We start from the raw sequence: 27,615 nt of genomic DNA, 5'->3' as shown, positions 1-27,615 counted from the left end.
TTTAACTTTACTATAAATGATTATTATACTTTTCATTTGAAAAATTCTTATAAACATAAAACTGTTTGTTTTACACAAAACTTTTACGTGAATTTTAATATTTAAACGTTTTCAATTCAAAAGCTGCATTAGCAGAGCAAAAGGCAGTTTTGATTTTTGTTGCTTAAGTCTAAATGAAAAGAACAAAACTTATTAAATGCTTTGATAACTAGAAAAATTGAGCAAACAAAAACTTTCGTTTGTACATTTAAAGTATTAGAACTTTTTAAATTATACAAAGTTAAAACTTTTCCAGCTATAACTAGCTATTATAAAAAGACAGATGCAAATACAACTTAACAGTTTATATACTATATATTACCGAAAACCAGAACTAAAGCAAAAGAGTTATATTATAAAACTAAAGTCAACACTAAAATAGCATCTATATCACAAAATAAAAACAAAATTTCAAGTTTGATAAACATCACCAGCATTTACGTTAATGTTTTGATATTTTGTTGATATATTTATCAGTAATTGTGTCCAATTTACTGGTTATTAATTTATTTACCTCTATTCGTTCCATTCACACAAGGAAATTTTCAAATAATATATTTACGAAATATAATACAATGATATTAAAAAAATCAAATTACAATAAGAGAAGTGTTATATATAGAATAATAGATTGATTGTCTACTCTAAAACCATACCATTTGGAGTACTACATCAATGTTATATACTATAAGACATAAAAATTTACTGTAGTTCGAATATATTTAATACCAAACATACAATCGGACACTTAAAAGCATATAAAACTAAAACTATGAGAAAAATAACATACTAATCAAGACTGTATCATGACGTAGTGGGTAAATTAAATTTCAACTAAAACACTTAAATTAAATGGATAAAAAAAGACATTTCGTTACTATGATAATGCATACAATTTGTAGAATTTTATGTGGACAATTTAAGACGCTTTTTATTTGAAATTTTAACTTAATTAGTGGTTAGGAGGAAACTATTCTCACTTAAAATACATGAGTAGTTACTCGTACATCAAACAAATAACTAATATGATACCAAACAGCAGAGTGAAAAACAAAAAAAAAAAAGAGCAAAGTAGTAGAAGTGAGTTGGCCTAGCGAAAAGCAGCCAACGAAGACAAACAAAAGAAGAAAACTGAAGACAAAACGAAAATCTTAACTTTCTTCTAAATACAAATAATTAATTAAATGATATTTGCAAGTAGCATGAATTGTTTTGTCTAACTTTGATTAAACTAAAGTAGTGCCATAACTAAATTTTAATTAATCGTTATACACAAATAAACTAAGGTGTAATTTATTAAAGAGACATACTTAGTATTTAATACTATGTAACAATGTATTTGGTTAAGTTACAAGTAAATGATATAGATAAATAAGATTACAAAGTAAGTTGAAGTGTTTATTATAGAATAATACCAGGCTGTCTACTACAAAACTGTATTATTTGTAGTACGACACCATGGATACATACTATAAAACATAAAACTTTACTTGTAACTTATATATGTTAAAAATGATTTTAAAAGAAAAATAACATACTAAAAAAAATTTGCGTTACTACTCGTACATGAAACAAAAAACTAATTAGGTGCCGACCAGCATAAGGACGCGGCCTATCGGAGCAGCTCTTGCTCCCGGGACTTTTGCACAAATAACGAAAGCTGTCCGCCACCACTTTAACTCAAAACCGAACTACACTTGAAGCTCAGTACCACACTTTTATGTGGTTTGGCGGTCAGGCTTACTACCTGAACTTCAAGCGTAATTAGGTTTTCAAGAAAAAATGGTATGGAAAAAAGTGAAAAATTTGGGAGGTTTATTACATTTTATTACATCAGTGGAGGTTTATGACATTGAAAACGATGTTTGGTCAAAAGGTCTAAGTTTACCCCTCCCATTAGCTTCTTTTGGTTGCTCAAGTAACAATTAGTTATCTTACTGTTTATGAAAAAAAATCTTTCTACTTACAAACTTTTATGTTTAGTAACCTTTTTGAAATTTATTTATGTTTTGTTTAAAAGCAAACCATGATTTAAATTTTAATAACGAGTTTTGAACGTTTTCATAATAAAATTTCATACTCGATATTTTTTACTACTCAAAATTTTGAATTTATTGAAAATACTGACATTTAACTTTTCTTCCTATTCATATACTTATGACTACTATTAAGTTTTAAGATGGTAACTTAAAGTTTTGCACTAAATTAAGTATAAAAAGTAGATTAAAAAAGACCTCTCTACGCATCTAATTCAAGTCTCTAAGATTTATATAAGCTTTTTGTAATCTAATTAAGCTTTAAAAAAAACTACCATCAAGTATATTCGATTTTGGAAATCTATTCTGAACTATTGAATTTAAAAGTGCAAAAAAAACCTTTGATATATTATTATGTTTTTTAATGTTTAATTGTTGTTATAAAAAATAAAATAAAAGTAACATAAAAATAGTAGGCTGTTTTAATTATTAGCCGTCAGGTATTGTTTACTGACTTGGTTTGTGCTTCAAGTTCTCTTTAGCCTGATTATAGTTACTTTAATAAAACTGTACAACAGAATCGAAGTTTATAATAAACTTTTTAAAAAATGCACGATTTTAGTTTTTATCTCAACAAACATCTTAATTTTTCAGTATTATTTACAATTACTATTACTTCAACTACAAAATTTGAATTAATCGCTCTACAACTAAATTATCCCTCGTCCTTAATTCACTTTATAAAGTATAAGTGTTTAAAGTTTATTACAGTAGGAAATAAAGTTAAACAGTACGGGTAACCGGTGTTTTTTTAAATAAAACGTGTTTTTTAACTAAGTCTAGCTCGGCAAACTGTTACCCGGTCGATAGGTTGCGGCCAATCAAACATACCTGGTCTGCGATATCTGGAATGCTTTATTAGTTAAGTTCAATTTGTCTTGTAACTTGAAAAAAAGTATTATAATTTCTAATAGATTTAATGTTTGGACGAAACAAAAAAAAGCTAACGATATTTTCAGAGGACTAATTACAAATTTTTTCTTAGAAAAAAGTTAGATGTGCTAAGTTCAGTCATATTATTTGTATTTCATAACAGTAACAAATTTTAAAATAAGTTATATGAAGTACAAGATAATTAAAAAAAAAACAGTAAAATCAGGTGTTTTTTAAATAACTAATGGCTAAATGAGGTAGATATTTTCCTAACCATTTCGGAAAAGTTGAAAAGTATCAAGTAAACTTACATTGGTGTTCATATCTAAATTAGTTTAGATTCTTTCAACTTACATATAAAGTATAGTAATCAGACTTCTTTAATATTATTAATATTAAGATAGCATTAGTTTACAACGTATCTTTATTTAATGTTTTCACAGTTTGAATTGTTTGTTTTTAAAAAGTAAATATTTATTTAAATTTTTAAACTGTTTTTATTTTTGTTTTCTTCAAAAATAATTTAGTTACATTTTAGTGTTAAATAATCTACGGTTAAAATTAATTAACTTGAATCTCCATTAAAAGGAAAATTAAGTTTATAAGTTTGTATATCATCGCAAACTTAAATTTTTAATAAAAACAAATTTTCACTAGTTTATCAGCCTTAAATACCATAACTTTAATTTAAACTAGTCTTTTCTGAAAATAATATTTTACTTTACGATATTTATTAAACAAGTAAATTAATTACAAGCAATTAAACCCTCAAATGTAAATTAAGAATGTAGTTATTCATTTAAAATGCATAATATACAAAAAGTAAAAATATGGAAGCTGCATTCTATTTTTTTTTACATAAATATTTTTTTAAACTGATGGTCAATCACATAACATATTCTCATTTATTTTGAGAGTGACCAAAAGCGTAACAAGTTGCATTTATAAAGATTGTTTAATTGAACACTTTTCTAATTAAAAAAAAATAAAGTCTCGCAGATTTTTACAAAACTTATAATTTATTTTTAAATTAATCATATATAACTATTTATCTTTGATACCAAATAGAACAAAAATAATACTTACAGTCTCCTTCATGGGTTATGTTAACTTAGAATTCAGCGTGTTTGTTTTGTTTCTAAATTTTATATGTTACAATATTATAATAGTTAAAGATAGACTCTATAACAAAAACAGTTTGTGAGCTTATGAAAAGCTTAAGAAATCATTTTATGAGTAATAGTTGGTTCTAGTGAATCAAAGCAATATACTATTAAAAGTATCTAAGAGATGCTTCTTATTAACAATCCACATAAGATAAAATTCAACTATCAACTTTTAAACTCAATGGTTTTAAACGGAAACCTATTTCATTTGTTTTAAGTAACTACACATACTTCTTTGAAACATTTAGTGTTGAATTAAAACAAAAAAAAAAGTATGTATGTTTCAAAAAAAATAAACGAATATATATCACTGACTTTATACTTTATAAAATCTAAATAATTATTTTATTACCTGGTTGCCACTGGTTTTTTGAGAAATTCCTTTAAGGTTTTCTGAATTTCTTCCAGGTTTTTAAAAGTACACGTATTTTGGGTCTACTTTTAAACTAAAGTTAAGTTTGAGCTTAAAAACCGTGTTAAGTAATATAGTAACATTAAGATGATACTGTAAAGCGACTCTAAATAAATTTTAAGATAGAAAAAAAATGATGATGTCAAAAATTTTTATCTATAAGATATATATTTGATGCAAAATCAAAATTTTACTACTTATTATAATAAATTGTTTAAAATTCAAAATTATTTTGTGATATTTGTCAGAAATTTCAGGTTTTTAAGTTGTTTTCTTTCAAACTCCAGGTTTTTCCAGGGTTACAGGTTTTATGGCAACCCGACCATAAGTTTGCTAACATTATAATTTTACTTTTGATTATATTGTTTGTAATTTTACTTTGAAGTATACTAAAATCAAATATACTAGAAGTACATTTAAAGGTGGTAAACTTTTGTTACGAATGCAAACAAAAAAATTACCATAAGTTTCAAAAACACTAATGCTGTTCTTAGAATTTTATGGAAATTGAAAGCAGGGTTATAATAAAATAAAGATGAAAGATAGATTTAAAAGTAAAACTAGATAAACTTTTACAATAACTACTATAATTTTTAGACAAAGCTTAATTGAATAAGAATCATCGATAAGTTCAACTTTTTTAACAAAAATAAAATGAAAAAAATTGTTAAGGGCAAGACGTTGAAAGGTATCCGTAAGGTGAGTTTCGAATACTGATAGGTTTTTCGTGCACTAGGTACTAGAACCAAATGTTTTGAGCGTATTTGTTTTGTCGGTTTATAAAATATAACAATAATTAATATTATTTATTAAACACGAAAAACTGTTCATCAATGAGATGAATAAACATAGCTGATGTGCAAAACGTTTTGTTTTGAACAGTCTTTCTGAATTAATAATGACGAATATGCAAAACTAAGTTAATTTTTTATTTAAACTTGCCAATACTTAAAAATAAACATCTCCATCGTTTCTGGCAGAAAATTTAATGCGAAAAAACTGCAAAAAAGTATTAAAACGATGAAAAACAAGCTTTTTTTTAAACTTTGTTTTCACTGTGCTGTCTTATGGCAAGTTTAAACAGGAAAATTTATTTTATCTCGTGATAAAAAACTTAAGTTTCTTTTATTTAGTTAATATTCAACTTGTTTAGTGAAGAAGAATTTTAAAATACTTTAAACTTTATAAAAAGTTAAAATAAAAATTTTTTCGTTTTTTTTTTGTAGTATAACAGTTTTTATATATCGATTTAAGATAAAGACAAAGAAATCATAAAGAATTATTGACATACTTAGGGACGATTTGAGAAGTTATCATACCGTTGTTACTGTTCTAGATTTTTTATACGTTTTATATGAACATAAAACTACTGAAAAGCATTAACTCAAAAAAAATTAATAACAAGGAAACGAATTAATTTAACAACAACATAATTTTTTTTTGTATGAGATCGACATTGAACTACATGATAAAACATAATTTAAAATAAATAGAAAAAAAGATAAAAAATAATGATGATGCGCATAATATACAAAAAATTGATGATAAAAACAGTATATTAATATCTGTTGGATTGAGAACAAAGTCACAGAGCGGATCAAAACCTTGGATACTCAGTAATGCTGTTTACATATATGATTTTAAAACAAACACTTATAATTTACACTCAAAACTAAGTTCTTCAAGGTTGAGTCATCAATCTGCTACTGTTGGAGGTAACATTTATTTATTTGGAGGTATTAGAAATGACATCACATCATCCGATATTGAGGTCATATCAGTTGGTCAGAAGTTGACAGTTCCACCAATGCGAAACGAAAGAAAACTTTTTGGAATGTGCTTATTTGGTGGGTGCATTTTTTTGGCCGGAGGAGCTCATAAGAATATGGAAAGCTCCCTGAAGTGTGAAGTTTACAGCGCGGAAAGTGGCGAGTGGAGCGAAGTTTGCAGCATGAACACAAGTAGACTCGCGTTCGCGTTGACATATTTCCAAGATAAAGTGTGGGCAATCGGTGGTGTTTCGAACATGAATGTACTGGACACGGTTGAGACGTACGATTTAGGTGAGAACAAATGGACAACAGCTGACGTCAGGCTTCTTCAAAAACGAATAGGTCACAGGGCTGTGGTTCACGACAAAAAAATATTTGTGATCGGCGGTTTAATTGATAAGTATAAAGAAACATGTTCAGTTGAAGTTTACTCGAGCGTGACGAATCAGTTCACTTGTGTGGCTGAAATAAACCTAGCACGCTCGTTCATCGAATGCAGTGTACTTGGCAATAAGATTTTCGTCTTCGGGAGTTTTTTGAACAAAAATCAATTGAGTGATTCCGTGAAGGTCTATGACATTGAAAACGATGTTTGGTCAAATTTCCAAATTTACCTCTCCCGTTAGCTTCTTTTGGTTGCTCTAGCAACAACTAGTTATCTTATTATCTAACAAAAATACATTATACTTACAAACTTTTTGTTTTATAGCTTCTTTAATACTCAAAGTTTTTTCGTTTAAAAGCAAACCATGACTAAAATTTTAATAACGAGTTTTGAATATTTTATTAACAACTTATACTCGATCTTTTTTGGTCCTTAAATTTCTTGAATTTTTGATGCTGACATTAAACTTTTCTCATCGTCATATACTTCTGACTATTATTAAGTTTAAAGATGGTAACTTAGAATTTTGTACCAAATTTAATATAGCTTTTTGTAACCTAATTAAGTCTTAAAAAATAACTATTTTTAAGTAAATTTTATTTTCGAAATTTATTTAAACAATTGAACTCAAAAATGCTAAAGAACCATTGGATAACTTATTATTATTTTTTTATTTTCTAAACGTTGCTATAAAAATAAAATAAATGTAATAAAAAATAGTAGGCTGTTTCACTTATTAGATGTTCAGGTGTTGTTTACTGATGGTTTGTTCTTCAAGTTCGTTTTAGCTATTAGTGGTTATACTTTACTTTAAGTATTAATCGAAGTTTACAATAAAGTTTGAAAAAATTATATTACTTTTTATATTAAGAAGCATTTTAATTTTTGAATATTATTTTCTATTGATTCAACTACAAAATTTGAGTTACAACACTTTGATAGTTTACTTGTGTTTAGCTCGTTTAACAATATTGTCGTTTTAGTACTTTTTATTTAAGAAGATGTTTTAATCATAATTAAATGTTAAAAGTTTGCTTAAACTTGTATTTTACTTTAACTGTTTGTCTGGTATCATTTTTAAATGCAGTTTTAAGCAACATATTAAATAATTCCTTATTTTGTTAAAATAATTTTACCAAGGCTCGTGTATAAATACTGTTATAAGTTTTCATTATGTCAAGTCTATGTCTTACAAGCCAGATCACCGTACAACGTAGAATTACTTTAAATGACTTTTAATTTTTTTTGTTTTACTAAAAACTCGATGTAACTTTTGAATTATGCACACTTAAACATTTGAAAATAAGTTTTTAAAATGATAGGCTAAAACTAATTAGAATTGTTTATGTATTTCTTTTAAACGATTTTAATGAGACGTAATCTTAAAAATTGAAGTTCAAACTAAATTCAAAATATGATGTAGTATTGTAAGTTAAGTTCCAAGTGAAAAAAAATATTTTGCTTAAATGTCAGCAATTAACTTGTCTCGAAAAGTTATATTGATACCAGACATTCTTTTGAAAAACTTGTTGCTTTAATAGCGTGTAATTAAGTGTGGATATTGGGACTTACTAAAATAAAAACAATGAACACCAAAGTAAAAACAGAAAAGTTGATTGAAAAAACAAAAGTTAAATCTTATAATTTGTTTCCTTAATTTTCCGAAATATTATAATACCTAATTTTAATATATATTTTTTACTCTAATTAAAATAGTTTTCAATTAGCACCTAGTTGTATTTAGATTTATTTTATTTTTACGTCCAACTTGTCTCAATTTATGTTCAAGTTCAGTTTTACATTAATACGAAATAAATGTTTAAACGGGTTAAATTAACATTTAAAACAGCTTAAGTTATTTTTTAAGTATTTAGATAAATTTTGTCAACTTAGTTTTATTTTTTTTTTTTGTCAAGTCAAAGTGACGATTGGCGCAAAATATGGCACTATTAAAAATGATGCCACGCAGACAGAGCGCTTTGTACAAAGTGCAATCATAAAAATTAATAGTTCGTGGAAAAGTGACATCTATGCAAAACTGACGCTATGAAAAAATAACTCACCGAGCAAAAGTGATGCTGAGTAAAAATGACGTGAAAAACTGATATGGTGGGAATTGATTCAAATGGGAACTGATCGAGTGGGAACTGTGCGCGGGTTGAACTGAACGGTTCCCATTAAATGTATAAAAATTAAACTTAAAAAATCACAAAGCTTTTATTTTAAACTCATTATATTGCTATAAGTAAGTAAAAAAAAATCACAAATAACGGTTGACTTGACATACCAAGAAGATTTGAAAATATTAGTTTACTACTATTCTTTGAGTATTCAAATCATGTTAGCTTCTGAAAACTTGTTAAGTGCTTTGGGTATTTTAAACATTTTGCATATTGTTACGTCACACAAGCTAGTATGCTTAGTATCTGAAAAAATATTCTAATAAATTAGCTACTGATTTAAAAATATTTGTACTCATGTTATGATCAATCAACTTAACTTAATTAAAACTCTTAACAGTTTTATTGTAATAAGTTGGACAATTATGACAAAGCCATTTATAACATTTGTAACTTCATATTGTAAATTTCGATAAGTAAAAGAGTAGTTATAATTATTCCAAACTTTGTTATTTTTAAATTTTACACATTTTGTACTTTTGTTTAATAATGACTGTTTAAAATTTTAAGGATTTTGCATTATTTGTTATCTTTGTCACATAAGCTGCTATGCTAAGTATCTGAAATAAATACTATCTTAAAGTTACGACCACCATATCACTGTTTGCAATGGAAACCACTTTGTTCCAACAGCGATCAATTCCTACTCGCGTACAATTCCCATCCAATCAAATTCGAACGACCAAAGGCTTTAGTAATAGTAAAAAAAAAAAGTTAGTGATAATCTAGCGGTTCCAAATAATTCAAATAAACTGCATTAGAGACATTTTGGAAACTATGGAAGTTTTAATTATTTTGTATTTTTAAATTATAACTATTTTATATTCTCAAAGTGATAAGTTTTATACTAAAAAGTTTAAAAAATAAACAATTTACAGGCACTTTATAAACTATTAGTATATGTTATCAAAAAGATACTAAATTGAGCAAGTCATAATAATTATACTATATACTTATTGTGTATAGTAAGCTACCGTTTTGTGCAGTCTAACTTTATTCAAATTTTAGTTATGGAAACATAACAAAATAAATAAACTACTTAATAAAAAAAAATTAATGCCCATAGGGAATGGACAATTAAAAACAAATAATTGAAACAAGATTAGTCCGAACTCATACCATCGTATTTTCTTCTTTTTTAATACTTTCTCTTACGACGATATCTTCTTTTCCTCTTTCTATTAACATCATCGTCATTCTGATAATAACCGTCACTTGTGGTGAGCGACTCACACATCTGATCAAAGATTGTGGTGCTTCTGGACGTGAACTCTTTGCGCTTTATCAGAGCGAACTTGTTCCACTTGACACGTATTCTGTACCACGGCTCGTCGGGGTTCGAGGACAGAAACTCCGGCTCCTTTGCTAGGAACATTCGCGTTATGCTGTCAACGTAGTGTTCTTCCAATTGGGATTTAGTGGAAGGCATTTTATTTTCAGTGGTTTTTTACTAAATGAATGCAAACAGAACACTGTTCAACAATTTTAACAAGTTATACATACGTCATAATAGAATTTTGTAAAACTGCTGAAATTTTGTTTTTGTGCATTTGCATATATAGTTTTGAAAGCAAAAAAATATTATGTTCCATTTAGTTCGTTCTAAGCTTTATTATGTAACAGTATTTTAATGTCTGAAATAATGCTTAAAAATTATCAATGATTAGAATGAATAAATTGTATTGACTGTCATAAAAAATGATCTTTTATTATTGTTTTTTAAGCATAACTTTAATGAATCATATATACTTTTTCATATAATTTTCAAAGATAAAAAATTACGTTAAGTAAGTCATCTATGAATTAAATTCATAAGTTTTACTAATTTTAATTTTATACATTTTAAAATGGTTCTAGCGTTTGTTAATAAAAGTGTGTAAAACTTGTAGTGTTGTAAACTTTCAAAAAGAATTTATGCTTAAATATAACACTTTACTTTTAAAATAACTTATATGATGCTGAAAAAGTTTTAAATCTCCTTTTTTTCTCTTCAAACAACTTTGTAAATTTTGATATTAGAAATATGGTTTAGATAAAAATTTCCTATTTAAAGCAAGAAAGTTGAGCGAAATACTTAACGTCTGTACGGTACAGATTTAACATGTTAGTAGATATAATTACTCTTTAGTACTTCTTAAATGAAGGAATATGATTGATGTAATGACATACTTTTTACTTTATTTGGGTCCTAATTTTATTTCAGCTAATAAAGTTTGGGTGAGAAAGCAAAAGATGTATAGATAATATTTTCAAAAGCTTAATCATAGCTTGTAATTATTCTAAGCTAATAAATCTTTTAACTTCAGGTAAAATTTCCTGACTACTTATTTTTAGTTTGTTGAACTTTAGAGTAAGCTAAAAAAATAAGCATTTTAACGTGTATGTTTAAAAATTAAAATAAAATGTGGTATTGTTTTAGAAATAACCGATAATTGTAATACTTTTGTACTACACTTAAATTATTAAAGCTGATTATTTGTTTTCTTAACTATACGGATATTCAAAACAAAAGTTTTTAATTTTCTTCAAACTTTTTATATAAACACTATGTTAGAAATTTTTATTAACAAAAAACCTTTGATAATTATATACTCAACTTTTTTCAAGATTTACTTAATTGAAAACAAAAAGTAAATCGTTCAAATTGTGCAAAATTGTTTTAAAAACTCATTAAAAACAGAGTTAGAATAAATGAATTGTAACTAAAATTTTTTGAACCATAAATCATTAAGAGACAACAAAGAAACATAAATAAGATATTGTTTCTGTAAGAATCAACAAACACAGGTTTAAGTTCCATTTGGACACAAAATAAAAAAAATAAAAGTAAGTTTTTTTGGTCCTGTTGTACTCCCAATATTCATCTTTGATGGTGTCAAAAAAATAGTACGCTGTTTTACTTATTAGACGTGAAGTGTTGTTTACTGACTTGGTTTGTGCTTTCAAGTGCGTTTTAGCAATTAGTGATTATACATACTTTAAATTAACAGTATAATGAAAAGTTTTTTATTTTGACTTTGCTGTAATTTTTAAGAACTAGGGGAAGTTCCGTTGTTTAATAATAAAAAATACTTTTTTTCCTACATTGTCCTAGCGAAAAGAATGAAGAAGAGTAAAATGTGATTCTCTTCTAGCAAAAAGTAAGAGTAATGTTAAAATGAGATTTTCTTTAAAATTGGTAAAAAGAGGAAGTCTAATGGAATACCAGTTTAACTGTAATGTGTTAGTTGAACATCAAATATTATAAAACCAGTCAACCAGAAAGTAAGTTGATCTGAAACAAGTTTACATATTAAGATGTAGCTATAAAAATTAGCCACAGTGTGTTTGCAGTTATATACTAGTCAGAAGACTTTCCAGATTTTTATTCCATAATTGAACTTATTTATTAATATTTTGTTCATTGTGAAGTTTTTTTTTTATTAATGTTTGTTACTTATAATTAATTTTTTTGTTTTAATTCCAAGCAGATAATTCTTAATTTAATTAAACATTGTTATAGTTAATATTACATTCCTGTTGAATTTAACTTCTGTTTAAAAATTTTGACAACATAAACAGTATTTTCTAAAGTATTACATCCTTTATTTTTTAGTGTGTGATATGTTCTTTAATATGTAAACATAACGAACAAAAGTCATTCCTAGCTTTCACAAGTAGCATTAAATTTCTTTAGATATCATTTAGTTCTAAGTTAATTTCAAGTTTAGTTATGGTTTTTAGTGTGGTTGTACACATTAAACTATAAATTTACAGTTTATAGTTGTTTTCAACACTATTCAGTTTTTAGAATTATTACAAATTTGCAAGAATTTAAAACAGGGTTTACCAAACTAGGCCAAGTTGCCCCCTTCGGAGCCATTATTGAAATTTAGGAGGCCATAAGCAGCAAAGGGAATAAAGGGGGGCCACATGGAGGTTTATGCGGTCATAAATTGAGACGACTTCAACTAGACATCTTGAAGTTTATGATCAAAAGCAATAAAAAACTGGTCATGGGCGATTTTTAAAGGTAATGTTGAAACATATACTATATTTTATAGAAAAAAACTTAGGAAATTTAGGGAGACAAAAGCTGTAGAAGGGATAACCACAAGGTCAAAACTTAAAATTCACACACTTACACTAGATATTTGGAGTTGACAATGAAGATCAAAATAAGGTTTTATGCATTTTTAATGATAGTTTTTTATGAAATCTTTAAAAAGAGAAATTAAAAAATATTAGGAAACCTTGATTTAATAGAAAAATATATGTTATATTTATAGTTTAACATTATTTTTATCTTTGATTACTGCATTTAGAGTAGTATTGAAATCTGCTAAGCCAATATAAGAAAATATGTTTAGTAAATACATTATTTTAAAACAAACAAACTAACCTCTAGTAATTTATATTTAAAATAAATTGAAAAGCTTTATTTTCAACAAATGAATATTTTTAAAGGAAATATATTTTAAATCATTTAATAATGGATTTTGAATGCAGTATATGTTTAGATAATTTGTTTTTAGTAAACACTGATGTTTCTGTTACGCAATGTGGTCACGTTTACCATAAATCTTGTTTAGAAAGTGCAACGCAGATTAACAAAAGATGTCCAATATGTAATACTGAAAATATAAACGTTGTAAAAACCATATATCCAAATGTCTATAAAGAACTCAATTATAGTTGCTGTTCAAATGATACAAAAGAATTTATTGAAGAAATTTTAGACAACGAAAGAGAAAAAAGAGTAATATTTCTAAATGTGATTAAGAAACTAGACAAAGAAAACACAAGTCTAAAAGAAACTAATTCAAGTTATCAAAACAACCTTAAAAGTGTTAAAATGTTTCTACAATGCTTCCACAAAGATATTAAAGACCTGAAAATAAAAAACGAACTAATCACATCAGAGAACAATACATTATTAGCTGAATTAAAAAAGTTTGATAATGGCAAAGAAAACGTACCCGGAATCTTAAATGTCAAGTATGGAAAGCAAATTGAGCAAGATTATCGTAATGATAATCTTTCTGGCGAAAACTTTTATGATTCATGTAATGATAGTTGTTGTAGCGATGAAACTTATTATTCTTGTAATGATGATTGTTCAAGATGTAAAGAATCTTTTGTTTTTAAAGGTTCGTTAGATTTGGAAAAATATATAAAAAATACTTATTTTTAATTTTTACTTAGAATTTTTTAGTGTATCACACCTAGTTATTGATTACTAATAACATTAGTCTAATAGCCGCTTTTATTAATAATAGTTTGTGATTTTGTAATTAAATGATTTTTTTTAAGCAAAATAACTTTTGATTATTAATATTTTCTCTACTTTCTTTAACAATATTTACAGACTGGAATAGCAGTAACGAGAATGAATTAGATAAAAAGAACAACAAACTGCAAAGTTCTGGTGACAAACTGAATATAAGTTTATTGGATAAATATTCACAAAAGAGTATTTTACACGAAGTAAATGAAAAGCTCAATGACATGAACGATTGCGAAAATAAAACTATTAGGTTAATAGTAGAAAGGATAATCAAATTTTAGAAGGAGAACAATTTCATAAAAGAACAAAACAAAAAAAATCAGGTTGACCTAAAATCATTTAAAGCTTCACTGAAAACCGCTCAAAAGGATACTGAAAGTTTAAAAGAAAACTACAGAATGTTGCAGAAAAACAATAGAAAAATCCTGGCTAAACTAAATAGTATAAAAAACTTAAAAAAAAGTGTTAAAGTTGACCACTCTGAAGATAAAAGAAAGAAAAAGTTAACAAAAGTAGACAATAACCATCTCTACAGGAAAAACCTAATTAATGGTTTGTTTACATTAAATAGTTTGGTTTTATTTTTGGAACCTTTGTATAAATTTTATTAACATATTTTAAAACTATTGTAATTCTTAAAAATCAACAAAATTTTCATTTTATACTTATTATATTACTTGAAGTACTTTCAAATTTTTCTATACAAAACAAGTTGATTATAAACTTTAGTTTCTTTTATTTACTTTACATTAAACTTGTTTGGTGAGAAGAATTTCAAAATAGTTCAAACAATATAATGAGTAAAAAAAAAATCTTTTTTTTTGTTTTGAAGTATAACACATTTTATATATCGAGTTAAGATAAAGACAAAAAAATCATAATGAATAATTGACATACTTGAGGACAGTTAGTTTAAGTATCACATCATTCTTACTTTTCTAGCTTTGTATATGTTTTATATATCTCATAATCTATATCTCAAAAAAGTGATAACAAGGAAATTAATTTAACAACAATTTAATATTTTTTTATTTGAGATCGACATTGAACTACTTGATAAAACATAACTTAAAATAAACAGAAAAAAAGATAGAAAATAATGATGATGTGCATAAAATACAAAGTATTGATGATAGAAACAGTATAGTAATAACTGGTGGAATAACAACAAAATCACAGAGCAGATCGGAACCTTACATAGACAGTAATGCTTTTTACATATATGATTTCAAAACAAACACTTATAATTTACACTCAAAACTAAGTTCTTCAAGGTTCCGTCATCAATCTACTACTATTGGAGGTAACATTTATTTATTAGGAGGTATGAGAAATGACAGCATATTATCCGACAATGAGGTCTTAACAGTTGGTCAGAAGTTGATAGTTCCACCAATGCGTAACGGAAGAGAACGTTTCGGAATGTGCTCATTTGCCGGGTGCATTTTTTTGGCCGGAGGAATTCATAAGAAGATGGAAAGTTCCGCGAAGTGTGAAGTTTACAGCGCAGAGAGTAACGAATGGAGTGAAGTTTGCAGTATGAACACAAGTAGATTCGCGTTCGCGTTGACATATTTCCAAGATAAAGTGTGGGCAATCGGTGGTGTTTCGATCATGAATGTACTGGACACGGTGGAGTTGTACGATTTAGGTGAGAACAAATGGACAACAGCTGACGTCAGGCTTCTTCAAAAACGAGCCGGTCACAGGGCTGTGGTTCACGACAAAAAAATTTTTGCTATCGGTGGTATAAGTGATATGAATATTGAAACATGTTCAGTAGAAGTTTACTCGAGCGTGACGAATCAATTCACTTGTGTGGCTGAAATGAACATAGCACGCTCATACTTTGGATGCAGTGTACTTGGTAACAAGATTTTAGTCTTCGGGGGTTATTTGAACGCAAAACAAATGAGTGATTCCGTGGAGGTTTATGACATTGAAAACGATGTTTGGTCAAAAGGTCCAAGTTTACCTATCCCGTTAGCTTCTTTTGGTTACTCAACTAATAATAAGTTATCTTACTGTTATGATAAATATCTTTCTACGTACAAACTTATATGTTTAGTAATTTTTTGAAATTTATTTATGTTTTGTTTAATAGCAAACTATGATTTAAATTTTAATAACGAGTTTTGAATGTTTTTATTAATAACATTTCATAATCGATCTTTTTGACTACTCGAAATTTCTTGAATTTATTGAATACTGACATCTAACTTTTCTTTTTTGTCATATACTTATGACTACTATTAAGTTTTAAGATGGTAACTTAAAGTTTTGCACTAAATTAAATATAAAAAGTAGATTAAAAAAGACCTCTCTACGCATCTAATTTAAGTCATAATATTTATATAAGCTTTTGTAATCTAATTGATCTAAAAAAAAAACTATCTTTAAGTAAATTCGATTTTAAAAATCTATTCTGAACTATTGAACTTAAAAGTGCAAAAGAATCTTTAACAACCTATTATTATTTTTCAATTTTTAATTGAATATAAAAAATAGAATAAAAGTAAGATAAATATAGTAGGCTGTTTTACTTATTAGACGTCATGTGTTGTTTACTGACTTGGTTTGTGCTTCAAGTTCTCTTTAGCTTGATTATAGTTACTTTAATTAAACTGTACAACAGAATCGAACTTTACAATGAACTTTGAAAAAAATGCAAGATTTTAGTTTTTATCTCAACAAACATCTCAATTTTTCAGTATTATTTACAAGTACTATTACTTCAACTACAAATTTTGAATTAGTCGCACTACATCTAGATTATCCCTCGTCCTTAGTTCACTTTATAAAGTATAAGTGTAACAAATATAAGAGTTTAAAGTTTCTTTCAGTAGGAAATAAAGTTAAACATTACGGATAACAGGTGTTTTTTAACTAAGTCTAGCTCGGCAAACTGTTACCCGGTCGATAGGTTGCGGCCAATCAAACATACCTGGTCTGCGATATCTGGAATGCTTTATTAGTTAAGTTCAATTTGTCTTGTAACTTGAAAAAAAGTATTATAATTTCTAATAGATTTAATGTTTGGACGGAAAAAAAAATAAGCTAACGATATTTACAGAGGACTAATTACAAATATTTTCTTAGAACAAATTTACATGTGCTAAGTTCAGTCATATTATTTTTATTTCACAACAGTAGCAAATTTTAAAATTAATTAGATGAAGTACTAGCTAAATAAAAAACAAAACAGCTAAATCAGGTGTTTTTTAATAACTCATGGCTAAATAAGGTAAGATATTTTCCTAACCATTTCGGAAAGGTTAAAAAGTATCAAGTAAACTTACATTTGGTGTTCATATCTAAATTCGTTTAGATTCTTTCAACTTACATATAAAGTATAGTAATCAGACTTCTTTAATATTAATATTATTAAGATAGCATTAGTTAACAACGTATCTCTATTTAATGTTTTTACAGTTTGAATTGTTTATTTATAAAAGTTAATATTTATTTAAATTTTTTAAATTTTTTTTTTGTTTTCTTCAAAATTAATTTAGTTATATTTTAGTGTTAAATAATCTACGATTAAAATTAATTAACTTCAATCTCCATTAAAAGAAAAAATAACCTTATAAGTTAGTATCATCACAAACTTAAACTTTTCTATAAAAACAAATTGTCACTTATTAATCAGCCTTAAATACAACAACTTAAATTTAAACGAGTCTTTTCTGAAAAAATTACTTTATGATATTTATAAAACAAGTAAATTAATCACAAGCAATTAGATATTAAAATGTAAATTAAGAATGTAGTTATGCATTTAAAATGCTTGATATAGAAAAAGTAAAACAATGGCAGCTGCATTATATTTTTTACATAAATATCATTTTAAACTGAAGGTCAATTACATAACATATTCTCATTAATTTTGAGAGTGACCAAAAGCGTAACAAGTTGCATTTAGATAGACTGTTGAATTGAACACTTTTCTAATTAAAAATAAATCAACTCTCGCAGATTTTTTCAATACTTACAATTTACTTTTAAATTAATTACATGTAACTTTAAATCTTTGATACCAAATATAAAAAGTAATACTTACAGTCTCCTTCATGAGTTATGTTAACTTGGAATTCAGCGTGTTTGTTTTGTTTCTAAATTTTATAAACTACAACATTATAATAGTAAAAGATAGACTCTATAACAAAAACAGTTTGTGAGCTTATGAAAAGCTTAAGAAATCATTTTATGAGTAATAGTTGGTTCTAGTGAATCAAAGCAATATACTATTAAAAGTATCTAAGAGATGCTTCTTATTAACAATCCACATAAGATAAAATTTAACTATCAACTTTTAAACTCAATGGTTTTAAACGGAAACCTATTTCATTTGTTTTAAGTAGCTACACATACTTCTTTGAAACATTTAGTGTTGAATTAAAACAAAAAAAAAAGTCTGTATATTTCAAAAAAAATAAACGAATATATATCACTGACTTTATACTTTATAAAATCTAAATAATTATTTTATTACCTGGTTGCCACTGGTTTTTTGAGAAATTCCTTTAAGGTTTTCTGAATTTCTTCCAGGTTTTTAAAAGTACACGTATTTTGGGTCTACTTTTAAACTAAAGTTAAGTTTGAGCTTAAAAACCGTGTTAAGTAATATAGTAACATTAAGATGATACTGTAAAGCGACTCTAAATAAATTTTAAGATAGAAAAAAAATGATGATGTCAAAAATTTTTATCTATAAGATAGATATTTGGTGAAAAATCAAAATTTTACTACTTATTATGTTAAATTGTTTAAAATTCAAGATTATTTTGTGGTATTTGTCAGAAATTTCAGGTTTTTAAGTTGTTTTCTTTCAAACTCCAGGTTTTTCCAGGGTTACAGGTTTTATGGCAACCCGACCATTAGTCTAAGTTTGCTAACATTATAATTTTACTTTTGAATTATACTAAAATCAAATATACTAGAAGTACATTTAAAGGTGGTAAACTTTTGTTACGAATGCAAACAAAAAAATTACCATAAGTTTAAAAAAGACTAATACTGTTCTTAGAATTTTATGGAAATCGAAAGCAGGGTTATAATAAAATAAAGATGAAAGATAGATTTAAAAGTGAAACTAGATAAACTTTTACAATAACTACTATTATTTTTAGACAAAGCTCAATTGAATAAGAATCATCGATAAGTTCAACTTTTTTAACCAGTATAAAATAAAAAAAATTGTCAAGGGCAAGACGTTAAAAGGTATCCGTCAGGTGATTTTCGAATACTGATAGGTTTTTTGTGCACTAGGTACTAGAACCAAATGTTTTGAGCGTATTTGTTTTGTCGGTTCATAATATATAACAATAATTGATATTATTTATTAAACACGAAAAACAGTTCATCAATGAGATGAATAAACATAGCTGATGTGCAAAACATTTTGTTCTGAACAGTCTTTCTGAATTAATAATGACAAATATGCAAAACTAAGTTATAATAAGATTGGCATTAAAAATTTTTGATAGTCTGTTAAGTTTTAATTGAAAATCCGTATAGTTAAAAGTTACACAAGTTACTTTTATTTTTATTTAAGTACTTATCGTTACAAAAAGACCGCTAAAAATGTTTTTTAATCAATTTTATCGAAAATGTAACTAACGACTTTAATGTTTTCTTAAATATTTAGCTGTATTAACGAACTTTATAAAGGTTTTAAACGATTAACACTTTTTCAATTTCATATCGATTCAAGTTTTTTTGTAGTTTTTACCATATCAGTATAAAGCAATCTACAGAAACATAAACATTTGTGAAAAAAAACTCGCTTTTCAAGACCTTGTTTATTTAGCTTTAAGTATTCGTTTATACTAAGTTTTGTACTGATAAATAATCTTTACATTAACTATACTCTCTAGATCTATTAGTTTCATAAATATTGAACAAATTGAATACATCTAAAATGTATACAAATAGGTCAGTGTAGCTTTCTGTTATTAAATAACAAACTATTGTAAAAAATCTATTTCAATGCTGTATATTTAGTTTAAATGATGTGAGAAAATAAAAAAAGTAAGTGTGAGAGATGATCTTGTACTATTGAAATGGTTTTGGTGAGTCAAAAAGAACTTAACATTTTAAAATTTATGTTTTTTTGTGTTACAAAAGAGCAAATACAGATAGAAGATATATAACAAGATGAATTTTAAAGTAGATGAACCTCAAAATAAACTAACATGAAGAATTAACTTTTATTTTAAATTAAATTGACTCTCTGTGTTGTATGTTTTAAGATTAAACCTCTGTGGTTGACAAACATACAAAATTGAAAAACTTTTGAAACAGGGATGACAATATCATTTCCTGAAGTTTTATCAAGAAGATTAGAATCTATTAAATCAGAAAAAATAACACAATAAGACAAATAGCTTGCAACAAGAAGACAAACTAAAAACTCAATAATATAATATTTTTTCAAGAATAATATTAACTAATTATAGTTTATTTTTTATTAAAACATGTTTTAAAGATTTTATAAATGCTTAGGTTAGTTAAAGTTTTTATTTTTACAAGATTAATATACACAAATTATAGTTTTTTTATTGTATTTTCGAACTTTATTTTTTAACTAAAACTAGTTTTAAAGATTTTATAAATGCTTATCTAAGATTTTTTAGCAAAGTTGAAAGATTTAAATTGTACATTGTTGCAACACACTCAAAGTATTCTGGAAAACTCTAGGATATTTAGAGTTTTATTTTTGAACTCAGGCTGACTCAGTATAGTTTTCTTTTATCTACGAAAAACTTGGTTTGTTAGTAATGTCATAACATATTTTTTTCTAGATTTGAATGAGATTTTGCTGGCTAGTTTTATTAAATCTTTATTTTATAACTAATTTTGTAAAAAAACATTGATAAATTTAAAAAGTTAGTCTTTTTTCAATGATATAGAAAAAAAATTAGGACTTTTCAGACAGTTAAAGGTCACTCAGGACAGTTTTTTTTTTTAATTGACATGATAGAATTTTGTATTTAGATATATCTTAACCCTAATAGCTAATTTTACAGTATCACGTTTGATAGTGAAGTTTCAAACAACATTATAATGAAGAATTGAATAAATTTTTTTTTATATTTTAGACAGATTGTATAGTATAAAAATGAGTGATTTTAGTTTTACCGAACCAATGACAGTTTAAGAATTAAAGGCACTTAATTTTGACAAGTTAAGTAAGCAGGAAAAAGTGAATGTCAAGTTACGAGGGAGGCCAACACCAATGATTCAGTTAAGTAAACCTTCTTCTAGTAATGGAAAATAATATACAAAAAGTTTCAAGAAAAAATATTTTCAGGAAAAAGATTTGCTTTTTTTAAGTAGGGTGGATAATTCTTTGTATTGTTTTCCATGTTTATTATTTAATATGATGCTAGAGGTAATTTTGTTAGGTCAGGTTTTACTAATATCGGTTGTATTGCTGTAAGGATGAGGGAACATCAGAGTAATGAGGACCATATATATAGTTTGGTTAGTCTTAAGCTTTTATCCAAATCAGGTATTGAGGAATGTTTAGGATTTGCTCAAAATAAGTGCATTTCTGATTATAATAAAAAAGTAAAGGTTATAGTTCTTTTAGGTTCTCATGAGTTGCCATTTAGGGGAGATAACGAAGGGAATTTTTTAGTAAACAAGGGGATATTCTTAGACATGTTAGATCTCTTGACAGATGATAGCCCTATACTTAAAACCCATTTAAATAGTAGCTTAGGTTCAAATTGTAAGTTAACTTCCCAGACATCCAAAATGAAGTTTCATATAGTGTGCTTCAGGTATATAGGAGAAAAGTTATTTTTGAAATACGTCAGGCTAAATATCTAGCAGTAATAGCAGATTGAAGCACTGATATTAGTGGTCAGACACAGTTAGTTATTGTTTTTAGGAATATTAAGTCATCAGGTGAGGTTGTTAGGCGTTTTTTGGGTTATTTCTGTCCAGAATCAGTAAATTCAGAAGGAATTTCTAAATAAATTTTGGAGCAGCTTAAGATTGTGCAAGAGGAAAATCAGGAAAAAACTTAAAGCTCAGACTTTTGATAGAGCAAAGGTAAGGGAAGGAAAGGAAAAAAAGAGTTCAGCCTAGAATTAAGAATGGTTATAAGAGGGCTCACTACACACATTGTCATTTCCACTAAATGCAGTTGGTCATTAAGAAAGCATGTCAGCAAAACGAGGAAAGTATCAAGTTTTTTGAAAACATAAGGAAAGTTTCATCTTTTTTTAATAAATCAGTTAAAAGTAAAAAAATTGAACAGAAATTAAAAGGAGGAAATTTACCAACAGGATCTGATACCAGGTGAAGTTATTTTAGTAGAACTTTGAAGAGGTTAGTTTCCTACTACAGTCAGTACAAGCTTGTTATCAGGAAGTATCTACCAAAATTAAAGTATGAAAAACTGTTTTTAAAGCTAAGAAGTTTTAGACTCTTTTTGATAGTGAATTTTTTATTTAATTTTTTAAGTTTTTTAAAACCTAATTTTTCTCTGGTAGAGTTCATTTTTATAAGTTACAAAGTGCTAGATCCACAGCAAGTTCCGTGAACAACAGCTTCAGAGAATTTAGAGAGTATATTGAAGATATTAAAGTAACTGAAATTCCTTTTTAAATTCAGGAAACAGCTAGTGAGGTTATTAGTAAAACTTTAGTTGAGTTGGAGAAAAGATTTGAAAATGTTAAGACAGGTCATTTGGTGGCACATCAAATATTTACAAAAGATTTTTATAAAAGTTGTTCTGAAGTGCAGTTAAGTGAGTCTTTTAGTAATATTTCTGAAATTTATCCTTCAATTAATATTAATAAACTTAAGCCACAATTTGAAATTTATTACCAAAGGGATAGCTGGTGTGAAGAATCATTGGAAAGATTATTAAAAAAATTCAAAGAAGAAGGTCTAGATACTATTTTTAGTGAAATAATGAGTTTAGGAGAGATTATTGTTACAATCCCTATGTTAACTTCGGAAGCTGAGAGGAAATTTTCGTGTACGAAAAGGTTAAAAAACAGGTTAAGAAGTAGGATGATCAACACCAGGTTAAATGCATTAGGAGTACTTACTATGAAAAAATCTATGGTTAATGAAATGGTTCTAGCAGAAAAGGAAAGTTTCCAGGAAAAAGTTTTAGACATTTTACTAAGCAAAAAAATAGTAAAAATGAACTTTTTTTACAAAGGAAAAAATACTGTTGTGTAATTTTTTTTATTTATTGTTTTATTTATTTTTATTCTTCGTGTTATGACGTCATCACACGTTATTCTGGAATTTTTTTCAGATTGTAACTGTTTTGAGCTAGATACGTCCCAGGTATAAAGTAAGCTGTTTTGACTATTTCTTTTAAAATTTAAAGTTGTTTAAAAATTTAGAAATATTTAACAGTGGAAGATTAAGTGTATAAGTGGAAGAAAAAATAGTTGTAAAGTAATTTTTATTACTTCAAATATTTATATCTCAAAAAGTGTTATCAAATAGTTTTAGCGTTTTTAATTGTCTGATAAGAAAAAAAAATAAAATTATTTAAGTTATGGAGCACTAAAAGAGCTAAAATGTTAAAATTTGTTTTTAGTTAATTTTTTTATTTGTAGGAATATTAGCTTAGAATTGAACAGTTAGTGGTAGAAAGTAAATCATTATCATAAATTACACTAAGTAGTTTACCCAGTTTTTTAAGACCAAGTTTAAAAGTAAAGTGTAGAACATATTTATAAATGAAGTATCAATAAGCATAACATTAGTTTACTTTTACTGCTTTTATAACTTCATATAAGAAACATTATTTCGATTATTTATCTTCCGTTAGATGTACTGAAAATAGTGAAAGAAGTTTTTTAACTGAATAAAATTTAGCTGCAATGTAGTTTAGTTGTTATGTAAGTTATAATTGTAGTGAAAATGAGCTTATGTTTTTAAAAGTAGCCTTGTTAAAAATGTACACATTTTATATAGTTTACTAGAAGACTTTAGTATATAATAGATTGAAAACTTTAATGAATATTTTGTATTGACCTGTTTATAACAATTTAATTGATTGTGATTTATTAAAAATAAATTGTTTGTGTTAAAAAACGTGGAAAAACCTGGAATTTTACAATTTAGGCTAAAAAATTCTGTAATGTTAAGCAATTTTTACATGTACAGTAGTAAAATTTCTATTTGACACATCAAATGTATCGTAAAGATAATTATTTTTGTCATCATTAGAAATATATTTACTAATAAACACATTTGAAAAAACTTTAAGATATTTTTAACCTATAATTAAATTTTAAACTTAAAATAGACCCGAAAACGTGCAACTTTGAAAACCTGAAAGAAATTTTGAAAACCCTGAAAAAAATTTTGAAAACCTGGAGAAAATTTTCCAAAAACATCTGGAAACCCTGTTTTTAGACTAATTTAACATTTTTATACTTTATAGTTTTTTTTTTTTGAATTTGCTGTAACTTTTAAGAACTAGGGTAAGTTGCGTTGTTTGTTAATAAAAATTACTTATTTTCCTACATTGTCCTAGCGAAAAGAATGAAGAAGAGTAAAATGTGATTCTCTTTTATCATAAAGTAAGAGTAAGGTTAGAGTGAGATTATCTTTGAAAATGGTAGGAAGAGGAACCAAATCAAGTACCAGTTTAACTGTAACATGTTAGCTGAACATAAAATATTGTAAAACCAGTCAACCAGAAAGCAAGTTGATCTGAAACAAGTTTACACTTATAAGATATAGCTATAAAAACTAGCCACAGTGTGATTGCAGTGATATTCTAGCCAGTCAAGACTTTCCAAATTTGTATTCCATAATTGAATTTATTTGTTAATATTTTTTTCATTGTGAAGTTTTTTTTTATCAATATTTATTACTTATAGTTGATTTTTTAGTTTTAATTCCAAGCAGATAATTCTTATTCTAATTATATATTGTTATTTTAAATTTTTTAGATCTAACGCTTGTGTAAAACTTTTTACCACATATAGAGAATCTTCTAAGGTATGATAACATTTAAGTTTTATCGGTTAATATGTCCTTTAATATAATATATAACAACTAAAATTCATACCTAGTCTCTATAAGTAGTATTCAATTTTTAATAATCATTTAGTAAGTAAGTTTTAAATTTACTTATGGTTTTTAGTGTGGTGTTACACTACACTATTAACTTACATGGCATCATCAAGTTAAAATAATCACTAGCTTTTGAGATAATAATTAATTAAGATAAACACAGTATTTTACTGAAACAAATCTTCTTGTATATATGAATAAGCTTTTAAATTTTTCATGACATTTTCAACAAATAGTGCATTTTGTTTTATAGTAGATTTAAAATAAAACATACTGTAAAGCATTCAATCAGTTTTAAGAAGCAATACTCATAATTATTATATAACTTATTAAAAGCCGTTTAGATTTTACCATAACCACAAGGACATAGGTGGTTGAAAGTATTATCAGGCAATAAGGGCTGATATTAATTAAATTACCATAGGTTGTTTATACTGTAAACAAAAAAAGGTATAGTCACAGTTAAAGTTACAAAGTTACTATAAAACTAATAAATTTTAAGTCAACCAAGTCACTATTGAACTGACAAATTCTAAGTCCACAAATTCACTATAGAAATGAAGAAATTTAAGTCCACAGAGTCATAATAGAACTGAAAAAATATAAGTCCACAATTTCATTATAGAATGGACAAACTCTAAGCCCCCTAGGTCAAACTAAACTTTAATATTTTAATTCCAAAAAGTCAATATAGAACTAACAAAATCTAGTCTACAAAGTCACAATAGAATTGATAAAATATAAGTCCAAATAGTTTTCAGGAGTATTGACAATGTATGAGTACAAATAAGTCAAAAAGATGTTGACAAATTTTAAATCATGAAGTCATGTTAAATATATATTAGACTCTTGATTCTTATTAGCATTATATAAACACATTATTTAGTAGTAAATAAGAAAAAAAAGACCAGTAACATGCTGAAAATATTTATGAACTTGTATCATAGGCATGACAATTGGATGATATTTTTAGTTGAAAAAGTTGTTTACAAAATAATGTTGATTTTATTTTATTGTCTTACAACTAATACTCTGAATGATTTTTTTTGAGAAACTGGTGCTATTAGTTTATTTAAATGTGGAGCTTAAATACCATCTTTTGAATATTTTTTCTCATATTTGTCTACTAAAATGTCTTTTATTTTTTAGTTTTAACAGGGTTTACAAAAAACCTGGTGTCCTGGAAAAACTTAAAATTTGACAATTTAGGCTGAACAAACCTGCAATACTAAGCTCTTTTTACAATTAAAATAGTAAAATTTCTGCTTGACACATAAAATGTATCGTAAAGATAATAATCTTGTATCATCATTAAATGTATTTTTTATTAATAAACTCTTTTAAAGAAGCTTTAAGATATTTTTAATTTTAAATAAAAATAGACCCGAAAATGTGCTATTTTAAAAACCTTGAAGAAATTTTAAAAACTAGAAAAAATTTGAAATACTGAAAAATATCTTCCAAAAAAACTTGGCAATCCTATTATAAGTCGAACTCAAATTTTTTTACTTTATAGTTTTCTATTTTGTTTCTGCTGCAATTTTTTAGAACTAGGGGAAGTTGAATTGTTTCTTTACAAAATTTACTATTTTTCTACATTGTCCTAGTAAAAAGAATGAAGAAGAGTAAAATGTGATTCTCTTCCTAACAAAAGGAAGAGTAAGGTTAGAGTGAGATTGTCTTTGAAAATGCCAGGAAAAGGAAGTGTAATGGAATACTAGTTTAACTGTAAAGTGTTAGTTGAACATCAAATATTATAAAACCAGTCAACCAGAAAGCAGGTTGATCTGAAAAAAGTTTACATTTTTAAGATGTAGCTATAAAAACCAGCCACAGTGTGATTGCAGTGATGTTCTAGTCAGTCCTTACAGATTAATTCTATAACTGAACTTATTTTTTATTATATTTTTCATTGTAAAGTTTTTTTTTTATTAATATTTGTTACTTATAGTTGAATTTTTAGTTTTAATTCCAAGCAGATAATTCTTATTCTAATTATATATTGTTATTTTATATTTTTTAGATTTTACTCTTGTGTAAAAGTTTTTACCACATATAGAGAATTTTTTAAGGTATGAAATCATTTAAGTTTTATTGGTTAATATGTTTTATAATATAAATATAACCACTAAAATTCATACCTAGTATTTATAAGTAGTATAGAATATTTTAATTATCATTTAGTAAGTAAGTTTAAAAATTAAGTTATTGTTTTTAGTGTGGTGTTACACTCAACTATAAACTTACTTGGCATCATCAAGGTATAAAAATCACTAGCTTTTGAGATAGTAATTAATTAAGACCAACCCAGTATTTTACTCAAACAAATCTTCTTGTATATATGAAAAACCTTTTATATTTAAAGGAATTTTCATAACCTTTTTATCTCATGTTTTCTTAGTGTTTAACACTTTGTTTACCA

At 26.1% G+C, this 27,615-nt stretch overlaps 1 protein-coding gene across 1 annotated transcript; it reads left to right on the top strand.

The window, feature by feature from the left end:
* Nucleotides 1-5,180: 5,180 nt before the first annotated feature.
* Nucleotides 5,181-6,924, top strand: LOC145828892 (kelch-like protein 26). The gene is made up of 2 exons (XM_082936638.1): nt 5,181-5,225; nt 6,118-6,924. Exons 1-2 carry the CDS (start codon nt 5,181-5,183, stop codon nt 6,922-6,924), a joined length of 852 nt encoding a protein of 283 aa, XP_082792764.1.
* Nucleotides 6,925-27,615: the final 20,691 nt, after the last annotated feature.

This window comes from Thalia democratica, chromosome 2, assembly GCF_965202585.1.
Source record: "Thalia democratica chromosome 2, ktThaDemo2.hap1.1, whole genome shotgun sequence".
In the NCBI taxonomy this organism is placed as follows: domain Eukaryota; kingdom Metazoa; phylum Chordata; class Thaliacea; order Salpida; family Salpidae; genus Thalia; species Thalia democratica.
The sequence above is the reverse complement of the archived record's forward strand: the minus strand, read 5'-3'. Positions and strand labels throughout refer to the sequence as shown.